Source organism: Macrotis lagotis, chromosome 1 (assembly GCF_037893015.1).
Source record: "Macrotis lagotis isolate mMagLag1 chromosome 1, bilby.v1.9.chrom.fasta, whole genome shotgun sequence".
Taxonomy (NCBI): Eukaryota; Metazoa; Chordata; class Mammalia; order Peramelemorphia; family Peramelidae; genus Macrotis; species Macrotis lagotis.
This window is the reverse complement of record NC_133658.1, coordinates 238981220-239006097: the sequence shown is the minus strand read 5'-3', so window position 1 is coordinate 239006097 and position 24878 is coordinate 238981220. Positions and strand designations below refer to the sequence as shown.

The 24878-nt window shown below is 33.7% G+C and overlaps 1 protein-coding gene across 4 annotated transcripts in view; it reads left to right on the top strand.

Annotated features, from left to right (window-relative positions):
- The window catches only part of BABAM2 (BRISC and BRCA1 A complex member 2), a 546733-nt gene that overhangs the window by 135295 nt on the left and 386560 nt on the right, over positions 1 to 24878 (top strand). For all 4 annotated transcript variants that reach the window (XM_074209807.1, XM_074209805.1, XM_074209806.1 and 1 more), the window contains exons 5-6: positions 9077 to 9271; positions 17910 to 17984. In XM_074209807.1, coding sequence (XP_074065908.1) covers positions 9077 to 9271; positions 17910 to 17984 — 270 coding nt within the window. The remainder of the gene's footprint in view (positions 1 to 9076; positions 9272 to 17909; positions 17985 to 24878) is intronic.

Below are 24878 nucleotides of genomic sequence, written 5' to 3'. Positions count from 1 at the left end.
AGCTCTTCCTGCTGTATCTTGCTAGACATATATAGAAAAGCTGAGGATTTATGAGGGTTTATTTTATAACCTGCAACTTTGCTAAAATTGCTAATTTTTTCAGTAGTTTTTTGGATGATTTCTTGGGATTTTCTAGGTAGACCATCATGTCATCTGCAAAGAGTGAGAGTTTTGTCTCTTCCTTCCCAATTCTAATTCCTTCAATTTCTTTTTCTTCTCTTCATTGCTGAAGCTAACATTTCTAATACAATATTGAATAGTAGTGGTGATAATGGGCACCCTTGTTTCACCCCTGATCTTAATTGGGAATGCCTCTAGCCTCTCCCCATTGAATATAATGCTTGTTGATGGTTTCAGATAGATAACTGCTAATTATTCTAAGGAACAGTCCATTTATTCCTACACTCTCTAGTGTTTTTAGTAGGAATGGATGCTGTATTTTGTCAAAAGCTTTTCCAGCATCTATTCGTATGATCATGTAATTTCTGATAGGTTTGTTGTTGCCATAATTGAGTTTACTAACAGTTTTCCTAATATTGAACCAACGCTGCATTCCTGGGATAAATCCTACTTGATCATAATGTATTATCCTTGTGATAACTTATTGTAATCATTTTGGTAATATTTTATTTAAGATTTTTGCATCTATATTCATCAGGGAGATAGGTCTATAATTTTCTTCTCTGTTTTAACTCTTTCTGGTTTAGGTAACAGCACCATATTGGTTTCATAGAAAGAGTTCAGCAGAGTTCCATTTTTCCAAAGAGTTTATATAGAATTGGAACCACTTGTTCCTTAAATGTGTGGTAGAATTCACTTGTGAATCCATCAGGCCCTGGAGATTTTTTCTTAGGGAGTTCAGTGATACTGCCTTTATTTTTATTCCTTTGCATACTTGAATACGCTTATTTGTCCTTCTGTTATTTAATCCCTCAACAGATCTTGCTTCTTTCTTTTTCTTTAAAATAAAGATCTCCGGAAATTTATTTCATTATTTACTCTTTTCTTAATGTTTGCATTTACTTACCTTACTTGTTTCTAATGTTTAGAATATTTGTAAATTAAATAATTTACTTGCAAATTAAATTTTTTCTAGGAATACTTCAAAGGCCCCTCTTTACTGAATGCTAATCTTTTTTCATGGTGATTAAGCTTTGATTTATAGACTATGTGTTTTTGGTTTGCAGCTTGAGCTCTTTTACTTTTCACATTATACCCTTCTAGAAAGTGAAGAAGCGTAGAATATAGTCTCCTGTTATTTGTATTTTTTTTTATTTTTGAAAGTCATCCTTCTGATTGTTGCTTATTTAAACCAACTAGATTTGGAAGGACAGTTTGCCTCCTCTCTCTCCCAGACTTTATCTGTGGATTCTTTCCTTTGGTAGTTTGTTTTATGTGTTCAGAAGATGTTGGTAGATATCTTGTATTATTTCTTCCCATATAGTGTTCAGGTTTTTCAATTTGTCATGTTCTTCTGAGAGACTTTTAATTCTTTGGTTGTCTCTGGGCAGTCTCTATTTGGGATATATGGCTTTTTCTATGTTCATTGATCATGTGTTCTTCAGGGTTATTCTTTTTTCAATGAGATGTTTCACATTTTCTTTTAATTTTTCATTTTTTTTTTGGTTTTGAAGTAATGAGTCCTGATTTTTCATAAATTCATCAATCTCTCTGAGTTCTATTCGTTGTCTGAAGGAATTGTTTTCCTCAGAGAGTTTTCTTATCTCTTTTTCCATCTGACCAATTTTGCTTTTTAAAGCATTCTTCTCCTCAATAACTTTTTGAACTGTTTTATCCATTTGACCTTAGCTGGTTTTTAGCATACCATTTTTTTTTCAGCATTTTTTTTTTTGGATTTTCTTGACTAGGCTGTTGACTTCATTTTCATGTTTTTCCTGCATGTCTCTCATTTCTTTTCCCAGTTTTTCTTCTAACTCCCTCATTTGATTTTCAATGTCTTTTTTGACCTCTGTCATAGCCTGAGCCCAATTTCTGTTTTTCTTGGAGTCTTTAGATGCAGGAGCTTCTGTTTACTTATCTTTAGACTGAGTATATTGATCCTTCTTGTGATCACAGATAATGTATTTCTCAATGGTATTCCTCTTTTTTCTCTGCTTGCTCATTTTCCCAACCTTAGCCTGTTTTGGGGGTGCTTCCTGAGCTTTTGGGGCACTCCCACAAGGGTCTCAGTATGTGAGGCTCTGTCCTCCCTACTGGTCTGTGAATGACCATAAGTGCCCCCCCTCTGCCGTGGGGCTGAGGTAGGGGGACCCTACTGTCCTATAGGGGGCCCTAGACTGCGATCAGGATCTGAAGGTGGTCAGAGCCCCAGAGTCCTGTTCCAGGGGCAGAGCTCTGTAGTCTTTCTCTCTTCACTCCCCTCCCTAGGTTCAATGGGCTCATGCCCTGGGGGCTCCTGCTTATGGGCTCAGCCTGCTTATGTTTCCTGGATCTGGAATGTTGCTTGCTGTGTGCCCTGAGGGCTGGGCTTCACGTGCTTGCTCTGGCAGAGGTCCCCCACTGTTCCCCCACTTTGTGCCCGGTGCTCCCCGGGGCGTAGCCCAGGAAACTCCCCTGCTGCTGTGAGCCTCTGTTCCCCGCACCCTGGGGCTGCCTCCGGGAGGCTGAAGTTCTTTGGCTCTGGCGGGCCACCCCTCCGGCTGGCCGCCCCTAGGACCCCGGGGAACAGAGCCTTTCTTCTCTTTTCCAGGTTACCTTGAGTAGGAGAACTGCCTCACTGGGTCCCTCTGTGTGTTCTGTCTCTCGAAAATTTAGTTAAAGTCCTTACTTTCGAAGATTTATGAGAGAGCGCCTAAGACAGGATCCGCTTGTGTCGCCATCTTCAGGGTTATTCTTTTTATCTCCAAAATTAACCCCCGTTTCTGTATATTTGTATTTCTTATCTGTTGTTCTTTTTTTTTAATTCTTTGGAAAGATTCATCAGAATGGATTTCAGTTTTTTTACTCTTCTAATTGCATCTGCAATATTAAGGAAAAGTTTTGACATTTGTCTTATGTTTATAATTTGTCTTTAGAATCATTCTCTAACATCTTGTTATTCTTCTATGCCCTCTTATGATTCCACAAGCTCTTTGTTTCTTAAAGGCATTGTTTTGATTTCCTTTGTGTTGCAGTATTTATTTATAGAAGTTGTAATCTTTTTGATGTTTTCATATTTGGCTTTTCTTCCATCTTCAATATTTGCTCTGTTGATTTATTTACTTATCTTCCAGGTTTTTAATAGCATTTTCTTCCCCTTGAAATCTTTGGGGTTAACTTTCTGAAAATAAATTCCATTGCCTTTCTGTTCTGACTGATGGTTTTACTTCTCTGAGCTAGACTCTAAAGCTTTCTCAGTTTCCTTTCATGTTGAAGAATTTGCTTTTTTTCAACTTTCATCCCTGTCCTAGATTAAGCAAAATTATCTCACTTAATTAGAATGAACAAATAGACATCTATATGAGCATGAGGAGAAATGGGGAGACCAAATGAATATTCAGCTTCACTTATATAAAGTGGTTAAAGGAGGGAGAACACATACACACACACACACACACACACACACACACACACACACACACACACTCTCACACCAGAGTTGAGTACAGAAATACATTTAATTAAATGGAGATATAGGGAGAAGAGAGAATTAGTAGAAGCCTAACTTGAGGAAAGAATTAATGTTTTGGGTTTTTTTTTAGGTTTTTGCAAGGGAAATCTGGTTAAGTAGCTAGCCCAAGGCCACACAGCTAGGTAATTATTAAGTGTCTGAGACCAGATTTGAACCCAGGTACTTTTGACTCCAGGGCTGGTGCTTTGTCCATTGCACCACCTAGCTACTCGGAAAGGATTAGTTTTAAGAAAAATAAATGCCTAGACTACATTCTACCCTTCTTCAGTTTCTAGAAGGGTATAATCTGAAAAGTAAAAGAGTTCAAGCTGCAAACCAAAAACACATAGTCTATAAATCAGAGCCTAAGGATGTACAAAAATATTTATACCTCTTTGAGGTTGCAAAGAATGGGAATCTGATTGGTGCCCGTAAATTGGGGAATGGATGAACAAGTTCAAGTGTGATGGAATACCTATTGTGCTTTAAGAAATGTCGAAGGAAAGGATTGCAGAGAAATATGGAAAGACTTGTGTGAACTGATGCAAAGTCAAGTGAATAGACCAGGAGAATAATTTCTATAAAGACAACCAAATAATAAAAGCAGAAAACTTCAAGAGAATTAGGAATGCCTATCAGTATAATGATGAACTATAATTCTAAAGGTCTAATGTCGTATTACCATTTCCTCTTGGAGAAATGAAAATCTCGGGAGTAAAGGCATTTTCTTTTATATATGGGCAATAAGGAAATTGGTTTTGATTTACCAATCATTTTTTTTGTAATGGGTTTTGTTTTTATTTTGAACCTAGTTGAAGGTGGGACAATTTGGGGGGGGTAATAAAGCAGTTTCGCTGATTGATTCAGATAAAATGCATTTCAAGAAGATGCTACCTACCTCCTGATGGAGAAATGATAGACTTCAAGATATAGAATGAGACATAGATATTTTTGGAATTTGTTTTGATTTATTATGCATATTTTTGACAAATGTTTTGTTTCAATGGCAAGAAAAATTAACTGTTTAATTGAAAACAAAAATTAAATCAAAGAAAAATATAAGAGGTTATGGGTAGATAAACAGATCTGAAAATTATCGGACTTCAGGATAATGAGAGTTGAGTTATTATAGATAGAAAAGGGAAGAAGACCCAGGTTACAGTCTTAAGTGACATGTACAATTAGTGGGTCTTGGATTATGGTGTAGCAAAGGACACTAAAAAAGTGCAGTTAGAGGCAGCTTGGTGAAGGGTGGTTTAGCCCACTGGACCTGAGTTCAAATTCTACCTCAGACACTCATTAACTATATGAATGTAGTGAAATCACTTAAGCTTAATTGCCTCAGGATAAAAAAAGATAGAAAAAAAGTATGGTCAGACATTAAGAGGAGAACCATTAGAAATTGTTGCCATGGAGAAGAATGTGTTTGACTGGTCAGAGGCTGTGGAAAGGTCAGGAAATTGATAACTGAGAAAAGGTCATTAAATTTAGCACTTGGGGCAGCTAGATGGTGCAGTGAATAGAGCACCGACCCTGGAGTCAGGAGGACCTGAGTTCAAATCTCATCTCAGACACTTAATAATTACCTTGCTGTGTGGCCTTGGGCAAGTCACTTAATCCCCTTGCCTTGTAAAAACCAAAAAAAAAAATTAGCAGTTACTATAGGAATGATTCTACCTGGATTTTAATCCCCTTTCCTTCAAGCTAAGTGTAGTCATTTGCATTTACCCAGTTTTAATCCTGGCTTTTGTTATTTTCTTCTCCTGGTGGGCCAATATGGATTCTGCCACTCTTTGTAGGTTTGGAGGAGGTGTAGAATGTGTATTTGGGACAGAAACTTAAGCATTGCTGTTCTTTAACCCAGGGTCACATGAAACAGAAAGAAATCTAGCTGGCATATAATTCTCCCCCTTTTTTTAATTGTTAGAAAATATCTAATCTAGAAGATGGTCTAGTCTACCATCTTGTGTTGACTCTGTGATCTGGAAATCCTTTAATCTTACAAAACTTCATTTTACCATCTCTTTCAGTTATCATCCTATGTGCATCCTTTTACTGTCTGTTGGCAAGAATCATTATATTTGATGTTTCATCATCTCCTCAGGCCTGGATTGTTGGAGGAGTCTGCCATAAGTCCCTGCCCTCACCATTCCCCAAAATCCTTATCCAGTTTGTTCTTCACCCTGCTATTAAAGTGATCTTCCTAAAGTATAGGTCTAAGCAGTTCACTTACCTAGGCATTAAATTCCCAAGACTCCGTAACACCTCCAGGATCAAATATAAAATCCTCTATTTCATATTCAAAGTCTTCTTACACATTATACCTTCCCCCACACCCTATCACAGTCCCTCTTGAATTTTGTGATTCAATGACACTGGTGGTCTGATATTCCTTGTACATGACATTCCATCTCCCAACTCTAGATTTTTACAGACTGTTACCTGTATGGAATTCTCTTCCTCATCTCTGCCTCCTGACTTCCCTGTTTCTTTCAAGTCTTAGTTAAAATTCTCATCTTCTGCAATAGTCTTGCCTGACTCCCCTTATTTCTAATGTCTTTGCTCTGTTGGTTATTTCCAATTTACCTTGTTATGTAGCTTGTTTGTAAATGTTGATTATTTATTTGTCTCATTAAATAGTAAGCTTTTTGACAACTAGGACAGGCTTTTGCCTTTCTTAATACTCTTATCAATTAGCACAGGGCCTGGAACATAGAAAGTACTAACTAAATATTTATTGACTGATAGGTATTCTGCATTTGGTTTCCTATTGTATCCATTGATTGCATGCCATTGACTCCTTGCTCTGGTATTAAATATCAGAGCCAGAATTCAAACTCAGATTTCTGACTCTTAACTCCATTATCTGTTGTCATGTTCTAATTTGTTAGGCAATGAATGTGTTAGGAATAAAAAGACAAAAAGAACATAGTCCCTGACCCCAAGAAATTTACATTTTACTAGAAGGGAACAGCCTGAATTAAGTCCTTTTTTTTTTTTCCTGGGCTAAACCTGTGATTTCGTTAATTTATTCATTAATTAACTCATGATGGAAACTCTCTGATGGTTCAAATCAGCCACAACTTTTGCAACTTAGAAGTTTAAAAGACTTTTTACCAAGGCTAATAAAAAACCAAGTGACTTTCCCAGTGTTATTTGTGGCTATTATGTGTCAGGGCCATCATTTGGACTGAGTGAGGCCTAGTATATCCAGTATACCATATAGCTCTATCCACATATAGATATAGAAATATAGATATGTAGCTATAACCACACACACATACAGAATAAATGCAAAGTAATTTAAAAGTATAGTAGAGACTAAACTATTGAGGGAATCAGTAAAGGCCCTCTTTAGAGGTGGCAGTTGAACTGAACTTTAAAATGTGGGGCAGAATGGTAGTTGCAAAAGGTGAAAGTAAGAAAGGAGAGTATTCCTTACAAGGGAGGATGGTTTATGCAAATACAGAAAGGCAGTTGATAGAATATCAGTTATGTAGCACAGTGCATGAACCACTTTGGCCAACATTAAGAATACAAGAGTAGTATGTGGTCAGTTGGAAGGGGAGAGAGACAAGGGTCAGAGTATGACGGATTTAAACTCTCAAAGAAAGGACTTTGTCTTTTCCTGGAGAGAAGACAAACAGTGACATGTTCACACTTTTACTTTAGGAATGTAAATTTAGTTTGTGTCTGAAGACTTGATTAGGTAAGGGAGAGGCTAGATTCAGGGAATCAATTAGAAGGCTCTTGTAGTAATCTCTCCAAAAGGTAATGAGGGCCTAAAGGACCCTGGTTATGGTGTGAATGGAGAGAAGGAATTCTGGAGAGAAATGTTGTGGGAACAGAATCTATAAGACATGACAGCTGATAAGTCAGTAGTCTTGTTAATAATATGTCGCTTTAATTGAAGTCATTTCCTCTTAATAAAAAGTGAACACATTAAAATTAAACACCAACAAAAATTTTTAAATGACGTTTCACTTAAGGAATGATTAGGTAGGGAGAAATGACAAAAACCTGCTATTTGTAGGAAGTCATTGTTCATACATAAACACACACACACACACACACACACACACACACATGCAATTGTCTTAAAATAGTTCCATAAAGTAGAGGCCACACCTTTTCCTTTTTTTATTTTCCCAATGAGAAGACTTTCAAAAATTTCTTGCCTCTTCATCTACAATTAAGCTAATTAGACTAAATATATATTTATATATGTAAATCTATATAAATTATAATAAATATATTAGGCTAATGATATAAACTACCATTGGTCATTTTCTAAGACTTCATTTTCAGACACTATGCAAATCATAAGCAATGACAGAAAGATTTGTAAAAAATTCTTGTGCCTGTTACAACTTTTACATTCTAATATATTGTATTAAGTTTTCTGAAAATGTTATCTGAGACTCAAATTTTAAATAAAGAACTCAAGGTTACTTGTTACATTTATTTGATTAAGTAAGACATTTTATTAATAGCAAATTTGGTTTACTGAATGAGTATAAAGTTTACCTTAGAACTTTTGTAAATCATAAATTGAATTTCCTGTATCTCAAAATTGAAAAACAATTGACAGTGATTTGAATTGTACTGATTTTCTTCTAATTCTCATAAGATTTCAGAGGAAACTTCTCACACCTTCCCTGAATTCTTACTTCCTTTTTATTCTTATATCCTCCAAGTTCAGCCCAAGCTTATTGAGTTGAGTTGAGTTCAGCCCAAGCTTATTGAGTTGAGACTGATATTTTGTCTCCATGGTTGTCACTCTACTGCTTTAAATAGAATATAGGTTTGAAGTCATTGCTGTTCTGATATCAATAAATATGTAAATTTTAGATATAGTATAGTATATATCGAATAGAGATATGATATACTGGATATACTGGGCCTTCAAGATGGATTATAATAAAGAAAAACATTGATATAGCTGTACCTAATGTTTCCAAAAAGCCCAGTGTTCCATATTTCCCCAAACCTAACCCTCTGTTCTGCTACTCAACTCTTAATATCTTCTTAATACTAGCATTTTGTCTTTGTTGATGATAAATAAAAATATGAAGGATATGTGGCTTTGTTGACACAAAATTATTCTGTGTGAAGTGTGGAATTCCCTTTACCAACACAGATTGCAAATTATGATTTATTGGTTAAGTTGTTTAAGAAGTTGAATGACTTAATCCAAAATTATACAGCTAATTAATAAAATAAATTGTATTTGAACCCAGGTCTTTCTAACTATAATTAAACTCAGTAGTTGTATCTACTATTCTACGAAACTTTGTTTAAAATGAAAAAATGTCTAGAATGGAACCTCTAACTTCATGTGCTTATTATTAATAGCCCCTACCTCTGAGGCTTTCTGAAGCAATTTGGACTTAAATATAAGAAAGTATAATATTAAGTTTATATAAGCATTTTTTTTATCTTGTCCTTTGTTTATGTTATTTGCAGACCCTTGCAACCTGGGATCCATCTAATCCTGATTGCCTTCTACTTGTGGTGAAAGAACTTGTGCAGCAGTATCACCAGTTTCAGTGTAGCCGCCTCCGTGAGAGCTCTCGCCTCATGTTTGAGTACCAGACATTACTTGAAGAGCCACAGTATGGAGAACACATGGAAATTTATGCTGGGAAAAAAAACAATTGGGTGAGTCTTCAGGATAAATAAGTTAACAGCAAAAATTTTCCTATTAAATGCTAGTTGTCATAATGGATGGAGCCCTGGAACTGGTATCAGAAAGACTTGAGTTCAAATTCAGCCACAGGACATTTAATAACATTGTGATCCTGAGGAAACAATTTAACATATCCTAGCTTTTCCTCATCTGTAAAAAGAGGATAATGTTAAGGTCAAATACATTCAGAGCTATGTTTTTTTTAAGAAAGCCCCCATTCACTGGGGTCTGTGACCTTTTTTTTAAGTATTTTAAAAATTGTCTTCCTAATTTTTATTTTATTTTATTTATTTAAAATAGCTATTATGACAAGGGATGCATTGGTTCACCAGATAGCAAGAGTTGTCCGTAACAAGATCCAGAAGCCCTGCTTGACGGAGGCTGGTGTTTCAAGAGCCATAATTAGTACAAAATCAGTGAAGTTGTTATGCTAGGAGACAGTATGGTGTCATTGAAAGGACTGCAAACTCACATGACCTGTTTGTTCAAGATAATTTAAATTTATTAAATAACTGCATGTATAAGGGCAATTTTTAGAATTTTTGTATCCCTAATGGTAACACTATCAGGTTTAAAGAGTCCTTTGCACACAGATAGTGAACTCATATATGCCATTATAGGTTGTGTGCTATCAGAGGAGCAAAATCTAAATATCTTATATTCTACAGTCACTGAGACTTTAAGAAATGGCACTTGGGGGCACTAGGTGGTACATGGATAGAGCACTGGCCCTGGTGTGAAGAGGACCTGAGTTCAAATGTGGCCTCAGATATTTAATAATTACCTAGCTATGTGACCTTGGGCAAGTCACTTTTTTAAAAAAAAGTTTTTGCAAGGCAAATGGGGTTAAGTGGCTTGCCCAAGGCCGCACAGCTAGGTGATTATTAAGTGTCTGAGGCTGGATTTGAACTCAGGTACTCCTGACTCCAGGGCCGGTACTCTATCCACTGCACTACCTAGCCGCCCTGGGCAAGTCACTCTTAACTCCATTGCCATAAATAAATAAAACTAAAGAAAATAAATAGCACTTGGCTCAACGAACAGTAAGCCAAAATAGAAATTAGTCTCTTTTTATAATTTTGAAATCTTAGTGTTGGTTTATCTTGCTTTATGTTTTGACATTTTTTTTTATATTTGAAAGTTTTTATTTATTTTGAATCTTAGTTTTTTGCCTAATAATCTTTCCTCTCCAGAAAGGTTGGATCAGTTCACAGGTCTACCAATAAACTTTACATTGTTTCCATGCTATGCATTGGTCAAAATTGAATGTGTTGAGAGAAAAACATATCCATGAGGAAGAAATAAAATGTTTGAGATAGTAAAATCATGTAGTACATAAGACAACTTTTTAAAAATTGAAGATAATAATCTTTGGTCCTTGTTTAAACTCCACAGTTCTTTCTCTGGGTGCAGATGGTATTCTCCATCACAGGTGCTCTGAAATTGTCCCTGATTATTGCAGTGATGGAAATGAGCAAGTCCATTAAGGTTGATCATAACCCCATGTTGCTGTTAACATGTACAGTATGCTTCTGGTTCTGTTCATCTCACTCAGCATCAGTTCATGCAAATCCTTCCATGCTTCTCTGAAATCCCATCCCTCCTGGTTTCTAATAGAACACTAGTATTCCCTAATGTACATTTACCACAGTTTGTTTAGCCATTCCTCAATTGATGGACATCCCCCTGATTTCCAATTCTTTGCACCACATACAGAACTTCTATGAATTTTTTTGTACAAGTGATGTTTTTAACCCTTTTTCATGATCTCTTCAGGATATAGACCCAGTAGTAGTATTGCTGTATCAAAGGGTATGCACATTTTTATTGCCCTTTGGGCATAATTCCAAATTGCTCTCCTGAAAGGTTGGATCAGCTCACAACTCCACCAATAATGCATTAGTGTCTCAGATTTCCCACATCCCTTCTGACATTGATCATTTTCCTTTCTGGTCAGTCCTATTGGCCAATCTGAGAGGTGTGAGGTGGTACCTCAGAGGTGTGAGATGGTACTTCAGAGATGCTTTAATTTACATTTCTCTAATTAGTAATCATTTAGAGCAGTTTTTCATATGACTATAGTTAACTTTGGTTTCCTCATCTGCAAATTGCCTTTGCATATCCTTTGACCATTTGTCAATTGTGGAATGGCTTTTTTTGACTTATTTCTCTATATATTTTAGAAATGTACTAGTTGTAAAAAATGTTTCCTAATTTACTACATTTCTTTTGTTCTTGTTAGAGAGGTTTTCTTTGTGTAAAAGCTTTTTTAATTTAATGTAATCATAATTATCCCATTTGTTATTTATGATGTTCTCTATCTCTTCCTTGGTCATAAACAGTTCCCCTTTCCAAAGATCTGCTAGGTAAACTATTCCTTATTCTCATTGTCTTTTATGCCTATATCCTGTACCCATTTTGATCTTATCTTGGTATAGGGTTTAATGCCTCTTTTTTGCCACCTCTCTCCCCCTCCTTCTTGCACTTCTCTATCTAACTGCAGAGTTTTTGGTGCCATTGAGAGCTCCTACCAGATCTACATAAGGGAAGGCAGTCAAGCAAAGAATGCATCATTTGCACTTGACTATAGGACTTCATCATCCCCCTGTTCTAGGTACCCTTCCTTCCCTTCCTCCCTCCCTCCTTCCATCTTCATTCGAAGCTTTTAAAAATGTTGTTCTCCTTCATTAGACTTTGAGCTTCTTGAGGGCAGAAACTATATTTAGTTTTTCTTTGCATACCCAGTATGGCTTTAGCACAGTATGGGGCACATACAGTGCCTTGCATATAAGAGCTTAACAAATGTCTATTTACTAATACCATGATTAGGATTTGGATTATATTTAATAAACATTGGGGAACCTGTGAAGTTTTTTAAGGGAAAAATAATATCAGTATTTATTATTTTTCAGTGCCCAAATACTCAAGTGGAATTTCAAAATCATTAATTTAAGAGCTTGATCCAACAATGCAGACCATTGTCCATTTATACCTGCCTATCCTATGAAATTCTTGTCTTATATCCTTCTCAAAGTTCACCTATCTGTTATGTGAAGGTCTTCTTTGTTTTTCTCTTTACTTTTGAACTCATTTTGCCATAAAATATTGTAAAAATTTTAAAGCCAATTTCGTTTCAAATCAAGAACTGTTTTAAAATTTATGATTTCAAATTTTACTCGGAAAATATGGGTTCTACTAGAATATTGTATACATTTAATTTTAAAGAATATTTTGTTTTACAATTATATACAATAGTAGTTTCTACCTATCATTTCATGTAAATTTTTGAATTTTATAATTTATCCCTCCCCTCACGCCCCCACAGAAGGTATTCTGATAATCTTTATATTGTTTCCATGCTATGCATTGATTGAAATTGAATGTGTTGAGAGAGAAATCATATCCTTGAGGAGAAAATAAAATATTAGTGATAACAAAACTATATAGTACTTACAAAAAATGATGTAGGTAATAGACTAGTCTTTGTTTAAACTCCAGTTCTTTCTTTGGATACAGATAGTATTTTCCATTGCAGGTACTCTAAAATTGTCTGTGATTATTGCTTTGATCGAATGAGCAAGTCCATTAAGTTTGATCATCAACCCCATGGTGCTGTTATGGTGTACAGTGTTCTGGTTCTGCTCATTTTGCTCATTATCACTTCATGCAAGTCTTTCCAGGCTTCTCTGAATTCCCATCCCTCCTGGTTTCTAATAGAACAATAATGTTCTGTAACATACATATACCACAGTTTGTTCAGTCATTCCCCAGTTGATGGACATTTACTCGATTTCCAATTCTTTGCTACCACAAACATCTGCTATGAATATTTTTTCACAAGTGATGTTTTTACCCTTTTTTCATCATGTCTTCAGGGTATAGACCTAGTAGTGGTATTGCTGGATCAAAGAACATTGTATACATTAACAACAACATTGTCTGAGGTTCAACTATGATAGACTTAGTTCTTCTTAGCAGTACACACAAGGGACAACTTGATGGAACAGTGGTTAGTGCACTGGCCTTGGAATCAGGAATGAGTTTGATTCCAGCTTAAGACACTTGACATTTACTAGTTGTGTGTTCTTGAGCAAGTCACTTAATCCTGATAGCCTGGAATCCAGGGCTATCTCCAGTCATCCTGATTCATATCTGGTCACTGGCTCCAGATGACACTGGAGGAGGAACTGAGACTGGTGACATAGGACAGCCTTCCTCACTCAAATCTAATTCATGTAATTGTCATCATATCACTTCCCTCATGTCATGGTCTTCAGGAATGAAGGACAAATATCATCATAATGATCAAAGAGAATTCTAAAAGACTTATGGAAAATACCATCCACATACAGAGACATGACTATGGAATCTGAATGCAGAACAAAGCATATTATTTTGACTTAAACATTTTTTTTTCTTTCTCATGTTTTTTTTTCTTTTATTCTGATTTTTCTTTTGCAGTATGACTAATATTGAAATGTGTTTAACATCACTGTACATGTTTAACCTGTATCCGATTACTTATTATTATAGGGAGCAGGAGGAAAGGGAAGGAGGTCAATAAATGTGGAACTCAAATTCTTATAGAAAATGAAAGTTAAAAGCTATTTTTATATGTAAATGTGCATTTGTAAAATTAAAAAAAATACTGGTTCTAGTTCTGTCTCTATAATTTACTACTACTGCTCCTGTTGTTGCTGCTGCCATTATGATAGTTGACAAATTTCAAATGATAAAATTTAGGATTTAGATTTTATTTTAACAAGTGGTTTATTTACTACATTTTTCCTTTGATTAGTTCCTTTGTTAATGACTTTGGAAAATTTCTCAATCCTTCTTTTCAAATGAGATGAGATTAAATGAGATAAAGTACTTTGTAACCAAAACAAATAGTAAGTAGTAGTGCAGACATTTAAGTAGTGCTTTAAAATTTACAAGGTACTTTTCATCCATAATCTCTTTTAATTGGTTAGAATACTTTTTTCAAATAAAAAATTCTTATGAAGGTATTCTCTGTAATCTCAACTGCTAATTTATTCTGCTATATTCTGAGTTCTACAGAGAGTAATTATTGCCAGGAGTTACATAGATAAATATAATCTGGAGAATTTTTCTATTTTTTCTTTTGAAGAAAATTTGACTAGGTTTTCAATTCCATTTTGGCAGTGGAACCAATGGTAGAAAACACATGCAGTTAGAAATCTGGATACTTGAGATAATTTTCTCACTAACTACCTGTCTCAGGCAGGTGTTGTAATTGCTTTCTTATCTGGGAAATGAGGATGATAGTAATTTATTTACTTTAATGTTTTGAAGATCAAATATTCTTAAACAAGAAAGAGGAAAAATACTAAGTAGAAATAATACTTATTTTCCACTTTTTAAAATATGGAACACTATGAACATATTATCTATTTCATATGTTAGTTTGCCATCTGACTTCCTGCCTAATTTCTTTGAAATTAATTTTGAATAAAACAGAGTGCCATGAACTGTCTTGATCAACTTGAAGATAAGTTTATATTGAATTTCAAAAAGTATTTAATAGAGTATCTTAAGAGCCTATCTTCTGTGCTAGGCATTGTGGGTGTCTAGTTAAAATATTAATACTTTATCTCATTTATCTATTGAATAAGCTTATGAAGTTGTTGGTAGGTAGAAGTATTATTCTAATTTTGAAAATGAGAAAAATGAAGCTTATTGAGGTTGTTACTATAACAAGTAATTTGGTGAACAGCAGAACCAAGATTCAGTTATGAATATATATTCAGTGTTTTTGTAAATATTAGGTAAGAGAGCTTAGTTTTGAATCCAATTTTTAAAATTTTAATTGAAGTACTCTTTTGCTACCCCATGTTGCTTCTCCCATTTAGATTTGAATGTACTTGTAACTACTGCTGTAGATCACTGCTATTCCTTAAAAAGTTAATACCATTTGCAAAACCCCTCCATTTAGAATCTTAAGATTTTCAGAAGTCATGTAATCCAATCCATACTTTAAAAAAAAGGATCTTTAGTACAGTGTGTACTTGACAATTTGTTATCCAACTTTCCTTGATAACCTCCAAAAAGGAGAAACCCAGTACCTCCTAAAGCAGTTAATTCTAGTTGTTGGGGAATTGTTAGGAAATAGGTTATTTATTTATTTATTTTTAAGATCAAGTCTAAAGAGACTTAACTCTTTGAAAGTTATTCCTTCCGCCTCTTTCTGTACAGGTTCTCCTTGCTGTTCTCTCTGAAGCCAAAGAGAAAATATCTAATTTCTTTCCATATGATAGCCATTCATATTGAAGAAATTTATCTTTTCCTTTCTCAGCTTTTTTCTCCATTCTAAAATGTCCATTTCTTTTATGTAGATTTTTTATGTAATATGATTTTGAGGTTCTTATTGATTTTGATTACTCCCTTCTGTCTATTCCAATTTTTCAATGTCTTTTCTAAATTGTGTGCTTTACTCTAGATCTAAATTAAAGATTCTGGAGACCAGTTTGTTTGTTTAATGGATAGACAACTAATGCTCAGAGAAATTAAATGACAGGTCATGCAACTTAATAATGTCAAAGACAGAATTGAAATTAAGGCTCCCTGACTCTATTCTCTCTTGTATTATCCTAAAAACAAAAATAAGGGCTCTCCTGTCTCTAAATCTTTGTTCTCAATAAATGCTTTTTATTTTCAAATAGCTGCATGTTCTAATGGCATAATTTTTAATTATAGCTTCCCTCTCCGCAGTGGTTGTTGTTTATCCTTTATTCTGGAAAATCATTTAATCAAAGAGTTGATGCCATGACATGTGAATTGGATTTGTGTGAGGGGATGCTATTCAAAGTCACTAGTTTCACTTTCTCCTCCATATGGGTCATCCAGTGACCAGATGTAACTCAAGATGACTAGATTGCCTTGGATGTGAGGCAGTAAGTGTTAAGTAACTTGCCCAAGGTCTCACAACTAGTAAGAGTCAGCTAGGTGGTGCAGTGGCTTGGGAGTTAAGAAGACCTGAGTTCAAATCCAGCTGTCCCAGTGCTTTCCACAGCTGATCTAAGTTATTAGAACTCTGATCATAGGGTCCCAGAGTCTAGCATTTCCATGAATTTTTGCAGATGTTATTTATAGTTGGTAGAAAAGTGGCAGTCCTTGGAAGATGGCCAATGATTAATCCCACTGAAAAACAAGAAAAAAGAGAATGCCATTTGATACTGTAATCCCATTATTCACTTTTCTAGAGATAGTAGGATATCATTTAAAAAGTGCAAGGGGAACAGAAAAAATTCAGACAAAGGCACTGTCTATCACTAATCAAAATAGTTAAGGGTTTCAAGGAGTCAGGTCACTCAAATACCTAAAGCTAGTTTTTCATTCTCTGAAATGAACATTCATCTGGGTAGTAAACCGGATACTCTTTTTTGAAAAAAAAAAAGGTATCAATTGAATTGTGGCTAAACAAATTATTAGAAATGAATGAAATAAGATTTTTTGCTTCCTAACAAAATATTTTTATGAGAAATGCAAAACAGCATGGGATTATATAAATGAATGAGTAAAGTAAACAGAACCCAGGAAATGATGGATTTAGTATTGTTTATTTGAATGTAAATACTTTGCTTGATATTTTTGTTTTTGCAAGGCATTAGGGTTAAATGATTTGCCTAAGGTCACACAGCTAGGAAATTAAGTATCTGAGGCTGAATTTGAACTCGGGTCCTCCTGACTCCAGAGCTGGTGCTCTATCTACTGCCCATGACATTCTTTCATTTCTGTAAGCTCTCACTTTCAATTATATCCTGCCTAGTATACCTCCCTTATTTAATTTTGATTCTACTTGCTCTCACCCCTTGTTGAAGTTGAGAATGACTCCAGACTATCATTTACGATTATATTTTCCTTTTAACATAGATAGAGGACTTGACCTATTTTTGAATTTACCTTATGACAATCTGTCTTTTCACCTATCTGATTCTTCGCCTCAACTCCTAATTTCTTTTATCTAAAAATGGAAGTTCTTCAAAGTAATTAGATACCTTATATTGGATTAATATTTGCCTTTTTCCCCTCTGAGTAATTAAAAATCAAATTTATTAACAGCAGTCAATAAATTAATAGTCAGTCGTTTCTCTCAGGAATCTCAGTGCTTTTTTTTCTTGGTAACCAAAGGTCACTTTTACCTCTTTCTTAAAACTGGCTCATTAGTAGATTGAGATATACATAATGTTCATTAAATTGAAAATTATGGTTAAATAATTATCAGGTCCTTTAAGTACTTATTTTATTGTTTTATATAGAACACTTGATATATGTGTCATACATTTTTTTGTATTTTAATAATAGTGAAATGTAGCATCAAGCCAGTGTGCTATAAATATTAATGCCAATGATTTGAGTACTTCCTTATAAACTCACCAAAAAGGATGATGCTAATTACAATAAATTTTTGTACTTTTTGTTAATATACAATTCTTCTTAATTATCATTCTTTTCTTCCCCTTTTTTAGAGTTCTTTTCCCAATGTCGACTGAGAGATTTCAGGCCTTAAAAGAGAGGTATTATAATTATTATTCTTTGCCTTTTGGGGAAGTTTTTGTCTCACTGTCATGTTTCTCTTTCTACATACAGACTGGGGAGTTCTCAGCTCGTTTCCTTTTGAAGTTACCAGTGGATTTCAGCAACATTCCCACATACCTTCTCAAGGTAAGGGGAAAAAAAAGATTTCATCCAAGTTAGATTACAAATGAAGTATCTTGAAATAACCTGAAATATTGGATAGCCAGAAATTCCTCAGGATGATAAACAATTTTTATTGCTCATGCCATCTTTTTTTGTAACTTAAAAGTTATCATAGCCTCAAAAGTTAGTAGGAAATTAACTTTCTTTTAAAAATATAACACAGGAAAATTAAGCTTAGAAATAAAATAAATCATTGAAATTCTTATTTAAGAAATCTTGAAAGCGCTATGTTGTTTCAAGTAGAACTTCATACAAAATACTTTTTTTTTGTAAGCTAATCAATTTCTTATTTTATTTTTCACGTACTTATTAGTTCACTAGTAACTTAGTTTTGGAGACTATGAGATCAATTAGAAGGGACTGGAAACAGCAAGTTGGGTTGCCCCAGTGGGATTGTTGGGCTGAGAGAGAAGATTCAAACATGAATTATGATGTAGAGTTCATTTGATACAAGGATAAATGCATGAATACTGGAACATTAGGGGATGCATCAAGTTTTCTTCTTTTTCTTTTTTTAATCTTTTTTATTTTTTATTGCTACCTATTGCCTTTACCTATTATTTTACATTACTTTCATAATAATTATTTCTTCCTATTATTCTATTCATTAAACTCTTGTAACTGAAATTCTAAAAGAAAGGGAAAGAGAACACAATTTTTCCCCAAAAAAGCACATTCTTTATGTGTGACTATGAATACAATATTCCACACCCATTGTTTCTCACTTTTGCGAAGTTTTCTCTGTGTTAACAAAAAATAACTTTTATAACTCTCTCCTCAGATTCTAATGTCACTAAAGTCCTACTCTTTACTCCATCCTAGTATGGTGAATTCTCTGGATTCCTTTTGAGGGGGAGCTTTTTTTTTTCTTTTGAAGTAGCATTCGTTTCTAAATAAACAATTCTTCTCTCCTTCCTTTATATTATTTTTCCATTAAAAAAAGCAATTGAAGGTTTCTGGAAAGATAGGACCTAGGGAATTCGAGATCTTCTCCACACGGATGGACTGAGATCCTAAAATTGTGTTAGAAGGAGCAGTGATAATGAAAATCAAAGAAAAATCACCATGAATATTAATATATTCATCTTATTGAGGACTGCACCAAAATAACACCAGAATCTCCAGTAACTTTGAGCTGAGACAAACTAAGCCAGACAAGGATGTTGGTAGAGTACTTTTTCTCAAGAGAGAAGAACAGTGTATGTAACAAGTTTTAATTGTTCCTTAAATATTAATTAAAATCTATCTGACCTGGAAATACAGTTCTAAAGAGGGAAATGGAAATTGGTGATTTTTGTACCATGTCAATATGAAAAGATGAAAAAATTACCAAAATTAATTAGAACTGGAAAAGTCAGTAGTAAAGTTCATTTGTAAGACCAAAAATTCAGAATCTCACAGAAAATAATGAAGAAAGTTGAGTTTACCAGTACCAAATCTCAAACTATAAAACAATAATCATCAAAAACTATTTGAGTACTGTCTTGATAGATTTAGAGAATTAATTTCTCAAACCTTTAAAGAACAATTAAAATTTACCCTATACTGGTTATTCTAAAAAATGTTCTTTTATGTTTTTTGACTGGCTGAATTTTTATTTTAGAGATTAGGTTGTTTAGGGTCTTTTTGTCTTGATTGTCACAGCTTATATATTTTATAATCGGTTCCTTTAAATTCTTTCTGTTGACATATAACTTTGGTAATTTCTTATCATTTTCTTTGTTTTATTTCTACTTGTAATAAATTTAGCCCATTCATTTTGCATTTTGGCAATTTGCTTTCTCACCTCTCTTTTTGAATAAAATTAGCAACTTAATTTGTTTCTGTTTTAAGTAAATCAACCCTTTGTTTTCAATTTTTATTTTCAAAATGCCTTTTATGATTATTTTGGATTCTTATTATACTAATGTCTCAGAAACATATAAAGAACAAAAATATGTGTAAAAGTGAATCCCTTAAAGAGGAGCAAAACAAAAATGTCCAGAGAAGGGAGGAAGGAAAGGAAGTGAGGGAAGAATAAAATGATCATTTCTTGGAATTAGGTGAAATACATGTTGATTACTACAAGAAAGAGGGGGATCAGGAAAAAATAAGTAGAATCTAGAAATACTCATTTGCTTGAGCAAATTCTAAATTCTTTTTACTTTATTTTTTAAAAAATCTGCTCAATTTAACATAGTAATTTAAAAAAATTGTTTTTGCTTCTCTGTTCTTCCTATGCAAATGATTCTGAAAATGTCTTTGGATATAGTATCAGAGGATATATCTGTTACTTTCTGGGTCTTACACTCTTTTAAAAATTTTTTGCTAATTTAACAAGTGATAAGTAATTTCTCAATGGTGTTTCAAGTTTAGTTTTTCTTTTTATTGTAAAATTTGAATAGTTTTTCAGATGTTTATTATGTTCTTTAGAGAATTGCCTGTTATATTATCATTTATCGATTGTGGAAATGATTTTATTTTTACAAATGTATATTAATTTCTTAGAGATTTTAAGTGGCATATTTTTATTAGTTATTGGTATTATTTTTAGGTTCTTATCATTATTTCTATGTACATCTTATATTTACTTAGTAAATTGTAGACTGTGCAACAGAGACAGGGCAGTACCAGTGCCTTGGATAATGCCTGTTTTATGATAGATTAATGTTTTTCAAATTATAGTGAATAAATTTTGTTTAATTTCGTTCAGTGACACAGATGAGTGACTCAGTGGATAGAAAGACCTGAATTTAATCCAACCTCAGGCAATTGCAAGCTGTGTGATCCTAGGCAAGTCACTTGTCCCTGTTTGTCTCATATAGATAGTTCCTCATCTATGAAATAAACTAGAGAAGGAAATGGCAAGTGAGTCCAGTATCTTTGCCAAGAAAACTCCAGAAGTGGTCATGAAATACGACTAAACAACAATAAACACATAGCCATCCCTTGAGTTGTTAAAAGGATATTATGAAATGATATTTGTAATGTGTTTGCATAGTTCCTCACATATAGTAGATACTTTTAAAATGGTTGTTCTGTTCCCTGATTAATAGCACCAGCTTCCTAAGGTTCTTGTGAGAAAAATGTACTAATAAATTACTTTACAAACTTTAAAGACTTGTGTAAATGCTAGCTGTTGTCACAAAATTTTCACATAATACATTTGCTTTTCTTCAATAATTTTATTTTTAAAAAATAGGCAAGCAGTTTCTTCTTGACAACTGTGATAGTGGATTTCATTACATTTTCTAGATTTTTTTTTTATTTTGAAATATTCACATGATTAAGTGTTTGAAATCCCAACAATTTTTATTGGATAATGATTCCCTCCCTCCAGTTTTCCATATTTTGGCATCTATCAAACTTGTTGTATTACTTTCTTTGTTTTCAATACTGTGTTATTTATTCTAGTCTGTTGTTCTTTTTTATATTTTTCTGTTACTAGATTTTTTTTATTAAAGATTTTATTTGAGTTTTTTTCCCCAATTTTTCCCCCAATCTTACTTTCCTCCCCCACCCCACCCCACCCACAGAAAGCAATCTCTCAGTCTTTACTTTGTTTCCCTGTTGTACATTGATCCAAATTGAGTGTGAGGAGAGAGAAATCATATCCATAAGGAAGAAACAAAATTCTTAGAGATAACAAGATCAGACAATAAGATATCTGTTTTATTTCTCCTAAATTAAAGGGAATAGTCCTTGAACTTTGTTCAAACTCCACGGGTCTTTATCTGGATACAGATAGTATTCTCCATTGCAGACAAGCCAAAATTGTCCCTCATTGTTGCACTGATGGATTGTCCATTAAGGTTGAACATCACCCCCATGTTGCTGTTAGGGTGTACAGTGTTTTAGTTCTGCTCATTTTGCTCAGGATCAGTTCATGCAGACCCTTCCAGGCTTCCCTGAATTCCCGTCCCTCCTGGTTTCTAATAGAACTATAGTGTTCATGACATACATATACCACAGTTTGCTAAGCCATTCCCCAACTGAAGGACATCTACTTGATTTCCAATTCTTTGCCACCACAAACAGGGCTGCTATGAATATTTAAAGAAAGATTTTATTTATTTTGAGATTTACAATTTTCCCCCTAATCTTGCTTCTCTCCCCCACCCCCCACAGAAGGCAGTCTGTTAGTGTTTACATTGTTTCCATGGTATTCATTGATCTAAGTTGAATGTGATGAGAGAGAAATCCTATCCTTAAGGAGGAAAAATAACGTATAAGCGGTAGCAAAATTTCATAAAACGTTAAATTTTTTCCCCCTAAGTTAAAGGTAATAGTCTTTGGTCTTTGTTCAAACTCCACAATTATTTCTCTGGATATAGATGGTATTCTCCAGTTGTTATGCCATTCTCCAATTGAAGGACAGTCACTTAATTTCTAATTTTTTGCCAACACAAACAGGGTGCTTATGAATATTTTTGTATAAGTGATATTTTTACCCTTTTTCATGATCTCTTTGGGGTATAAACCCAGTAGTGGTATTGCTGGATCAAAGGGATACCAGATGATTTTGATAATTACCCTTTATAATATAATTTTATATCTAGCTGTACATGCCTTCTTTACTTTTTGTTATAATGCTTCCCTTTGATCTTCTTATCCATTTGTTCTCTCATGTGATTTTTATTATCAGTATAATTGATTTTAGCAGCCCCTTGGAATTTTGTTTTATATTTCACTAAATCTATAAATTTATTTGGGTAATATTATCATTTTTACTATATTGTCTTAATTATGTACATTTTGGTCATTTTAGATTTTTATATTTGTATTACATATCTTATTAAAACTGTTATATTGATTAATTGTTTTTGGTTGAAACTCTTGAAGTTTCTAAATATACTATTGTATCATCTTAGAGTATAGATATTTTCTTTTCTTTGCCACTGTTTATTTTAACTTTTTTCTCAATTTATTGTGTATAGTTGGGATTTTAAAAATCATGCCAAAAAGAATTCTATTCTTAGTAGGATTGGATCTATTTATTCATTTCATGTTTATATAATATTAGTTATTTTCATCATGTTTAGGAAATATACTATGATTAATATAGTTTTTAGAGCTTTAAAAATGAATTATTGCTCAGCTGATTATGGAGAAGCATAGATGTATAAAACAAGTGTCCAAAGCAGACTGCAAAAACAGCAAATATAGAACCATTAAGAATTGTAGTAAAACATGTTATCAGTCATTTAATAACTTTTAGTAAGCACCTGCTTAATGTGCCAGACAGTTCCGAGGCACTAGAGAAACGAGATTAAAGAACAAAACAATCTTTAGTTATAAAATGCATATATTCTAATGTTCAAGACAAGTACATATGTGTATTTATGTGTGTACACATAAAGTTAAAATTAGTACTTGCAAATACATGTATGTTATTAAATATAAAATAAGATGAGAGGAGGTGCCCTAGCAGTTGACAAGTTCAGGAACTTCTTCATACAGAAATTACTTGAGCTGCATCTTAAAGGTTTGGGAGATGAAAGTACATTGTTGACATGAGGAACAGCCAATACAAATAAACACATAGAGTGAGGAGATAGAGTGCCATATGTGAAGAATAAAAGAAAGCCCAGTTTGCCTAGATTGTAGAGTGCCCAAGAACTAAGAGGGAGGTTAATATTCAGTAAACCTGAAAAAGTAATGTGGGGTTAGGTTCTGTAGGTCTTAAAAAGATTAAAAGAGGAGTTCATATTTTATCAAAGATAATAACTTGATTGAGTAGGAGAGCCTTCTAGTAAGATATCTAAAGAAAAATACTTTAATAGGAATGTAGTTTGGATCTGAGTTGATAGCTTCAAGGCAGAAAGATCATTTAGGAAACTAGAAATATTTTAGAGAAGCAAAGATTGGGGTTTTAAACAGAGCTGGTAGCTTTATGGGTGGTGCAAGAGGGTCAGGTGGAATCTAGAAGTTTATTGAGTATGTGGGGGGGAGGGAGAGACAGACAGATAGAAAGTGAAAAGAGATGCTCGATTTAACAGGAGCATTATTATTATTATTGCTGTTAATAATTTCTATTTGGTAATTGCCAGAAATGGTTAATATCTATTTTTTCTAATATTCAGATCCTTGACATTTTTGTGATTTAATATTTTTAGATTTTTCTAAATCTTAATGAGATATAGATGCCCAACCATTTTTGATTTACTATTTGACATTCTTTAATTTAGCTTATCCTTTTACTTATATCGCTTCTATACTATTCAATGAAAACGCATATAATATGAACGTGATGTCATGTTATTGAGACACCCTTGGTATCTGAGATAAATAGTGAATCACTAAGTAAGGAAGATCAGGTATAACTCAGACTGTTTTTGTGGATGAAATGGGATTAGAATGAAAAAGAATGATTTTCAAATCATTTGACACTTAGGAAAAAGTTTACTTACCCACAGTATGGAAAGGAATCAATAGACTGAAAAAGTACCAAAGGAAAGATGAGTGTGAGGGTAGGGTCAGAGTGGGGAGAGAGAGATTATTAATCATTATGTATCAGAAACGTTTTTTTATTTACCACAAATTATTGATTGCTATGTGCCAGACCAATTTTCCTTGCCTCTGCTTGACTTTTTATGTACTAGCTTTTTTTAATTTAGCAATCAGAAATTCAATTTATTCATTCCTTGGGTCATTTAAGAATTTATCATGATTTCAACACCCTTTAAATAAAAACTAGCCTAACTTAAGAAAAGCTAGTCCAGGAGCTATGGCTGTGACTGTGGCTATGTTGCCAGTATTCAAGTCTTTTCCTTTTAATACACATTGGCTGTGTGGTCCTGTTTACATCATTTAATCTCTTTTTGAATGTGCTGATCTGTATTGGTGCAAAGACTTTCCCTGTGGAGAGTTTCCTATAAA